Here is a 2251-nt window from a genome sequence, read left to right as displayed (position 1 = left end):
GAGCTGATGGTGCCACACCCAGGGCTCACCCCGCTCTGTCCCGCAGGGATGGCGCCCGTGGTGCCCGAGGCCGCCCCGGCCCGTCGGTGAGGTGCCCCCCAGCGCCACCCCCGAGCCCCCTGCCCAGAGCACRATGAACAAGCTGCCCTTCCACAACAACAGAGTCATGCAGGACCGGCGCAGCGTGTGCATCTTCCTCCCCAACGACGACTCCCTCAACATCATCATCAACGTAAGGAGGGCTGGGGACCCCCCGACATTTCTGTCACCCCTGGGGCAGTGTTCACACACCACGGCATGGCACGAGCTCCATCCCTCATCCCTCGCTCCATAAATCCCCTCTGGATGGCTCTTCAGCCTCCTGTAGGGAGAGAATAAACAGGAGGGGCTTTGGCTCTGATTGGGATGGAGCACTGAATGTGAAATTCCCCCACTTTTCATTTTTAGGCTTGTTTTKCTTTTAAATTTACCCACACCCAACGTTTCTTCTGATGCAGGAAGATTTTTAAAATTCCTGTCAGAACTTAAAGGGAGCTTATACAAAAGATGGAGAGAGATTTGAAAAGAGGCAGATAATGATAGGATAAGGGGAATGGTTTTAAATGAAAAGAGGGAAGATTTAGATTAGATAATAGGAATAAATCCTTGCTGTGAGGGTTGGGAGGCCCTGGAATAGGATGCCCAGAGAAGCTGTGGAAATGTTCCAGGCCAGGTTGGATGGGGCTTGAAGCACCCTGGGATGGTAGAARGCACCCAGGGGTGGAATGAGACCATGAATGTTCTGATTTTTGCCCCCAAAACATCTCTCCTGTGCTGATCTCCTCCATCCCCGCTGCTCTCGATCTCCCCTGGCAGAGTTCTGCTCCTGCACCCCAGCCTTTTGGAGCTTCCCCTGGAAAGCTGAGCCCCAAACCCAGTCTGTCACCCCCCATTCTGCTTGGAGTCCTGGGGAGGGGTTGGTGCTCCCTGCCCCACTCATGGAAGGCTCACAGAAGGGTTTTTTTTTTTTTCAGGTGAAAATTTTGTGCCAAGAGTTGCTGGTGCAGGTGTGTGACCTCCTGAGGCTGAAGGATTGTCACCTCTTYGGGCTCAGCGTCATCCAGAGTAAGTCAGGTGGCCTCATTGGGTGACAAAGATGTCACAGCTCCCCAGATGGGTCGTGGTGGGAGGCAGGGGACACGTGAGGATGCTGATGCCACCTCTGTCCCCTCCCCCAGACAATGAGCACGTGTACATGGACCTGGCCCAGAAACTCTACAAGTACTGCCCCAAGGAGTGGAAGAAGGAGGCCAGCAAGGTCAGCGGTGAGGTCTTGCATGGAGAGCTGACGGCAGTAAGGCCACCTCTGTCCCCGTCGCAGGTCACTTCCAGGAGCCGGGAACGGTGTGGGGGCATTTAGTCAGTGTGGGGTTAGGGGTGGGTGTGCAAAATTCCAGCCCTGGGGATGGTGGTGGGGACATTTCTGGGGTTATCACTCCAGCTGGGGCAAGCTCGGATTTTTTTTTTTCCTCCCTAATACTTCAGCAGAATTTTTAAGGTGCCTTCTTCCAAGTTCCAAAATCAATTTGGGATTTTTTTCTCCCCAAAATCAATTTGGGATTTTTTCTCCCCAAAGCACCTTTTCATTGTTTCTGTGCTGAGGGGGTGGTGTCAAAGCTCCAGTGCTGATCTGAGCTGGTGGATGATGGACTGGGAGAGGGAGAACGGCACTGAAGGGGGTTGCAGACCCCCTGAGGATTCTCAAACTCAGCCACCTTCTTTTTAAAATCCAAACCCCCTTCATTTCCAGCATTTTGTGAAGAAAAATGGGTGCCAAGCTCTTAAATGAGGAATAAAATGCCATCATTGTCGTGGTGAGCAGGGGGTGGCTGTGACAGACATGACCCCAGAGAGCTGAGTGAGGGGCTGGGYTGTGATGCTGGGATCCCCACGGAATTCCTAAAAACCTCCTCCATTCCAGGGGATCGACCAGTTCGGGCCCCCGATGATCATCCACTTCCGAGTGCAGTACTACGTGGAGAACGGGAGGCTCATCAGGTGGGGTGTGCCAGCCTGCAGGGGCACCTTCYAGGGATGGGAGTGCACCCTCGGGGTGCTGTGGGGTGCTGTGGGTGCTGATCACATCCCAAAAGCTGGGACACTGCCCCAACCAGCGATGACAAAGCCATTTGGGGGGCTGGGGACATCGTGTTTAGGGGTTCACAGCCTGTTTGAACTCACTGGGGCTGGGTGGGACCTGCTTTGGGGATAA

General features: G+C 54.3%; 1 protein-coding gene across 1 annotated transcript in view; it reads left to right on the top strand.

The window, feature by feature from the left end:
• The window catches only part of FRMD6 (FERM domain containing 6), a 17902-nt gene that overhangs the window by 8474 nt on the left and 7177 nt on the right, over nt 1–2251 (top strand). Inside the window, exons 3-6 of the mRNA XM_057387730.1 lie at nt 47–232; nt 1014–1104; nt 1218–1297; nt 1961–2107. Of these exons, the coding sequence (XP_057243713.1) occupies nt 134–232; nt 1014–1104; nt 1218–1297; nt 1961–2107 (417 nt within the window). The 5' untranslated portion in view covers nt 47–133. The remainder of the gene's footprint in view (nt 1–46; nt 233–1013; nt 1105–1217; nt 1298–1960; nt 2108–2251) is intronic.

Source organism: Malurus melanocephalus, unplaced genomic scaffold, assembly GCF_030028575.1.
Source record: "Malurus melanocephalus ecotype Western Australia unplaced genomic scaffold, MMel_1.1 scaffold_1327, whole genome shotgun sequence".
In the NCBI taxonomy this organism is placed as follows: domain Eukaryota; kingdom Metazoa; phylum Chordata; class Aves; order Passeriformes; family Maluridae; genus Malurus; species Malurus melanocephalus.
This window is presented reverse-complemented; position numbering and strand designations above follow the sequence as displayed.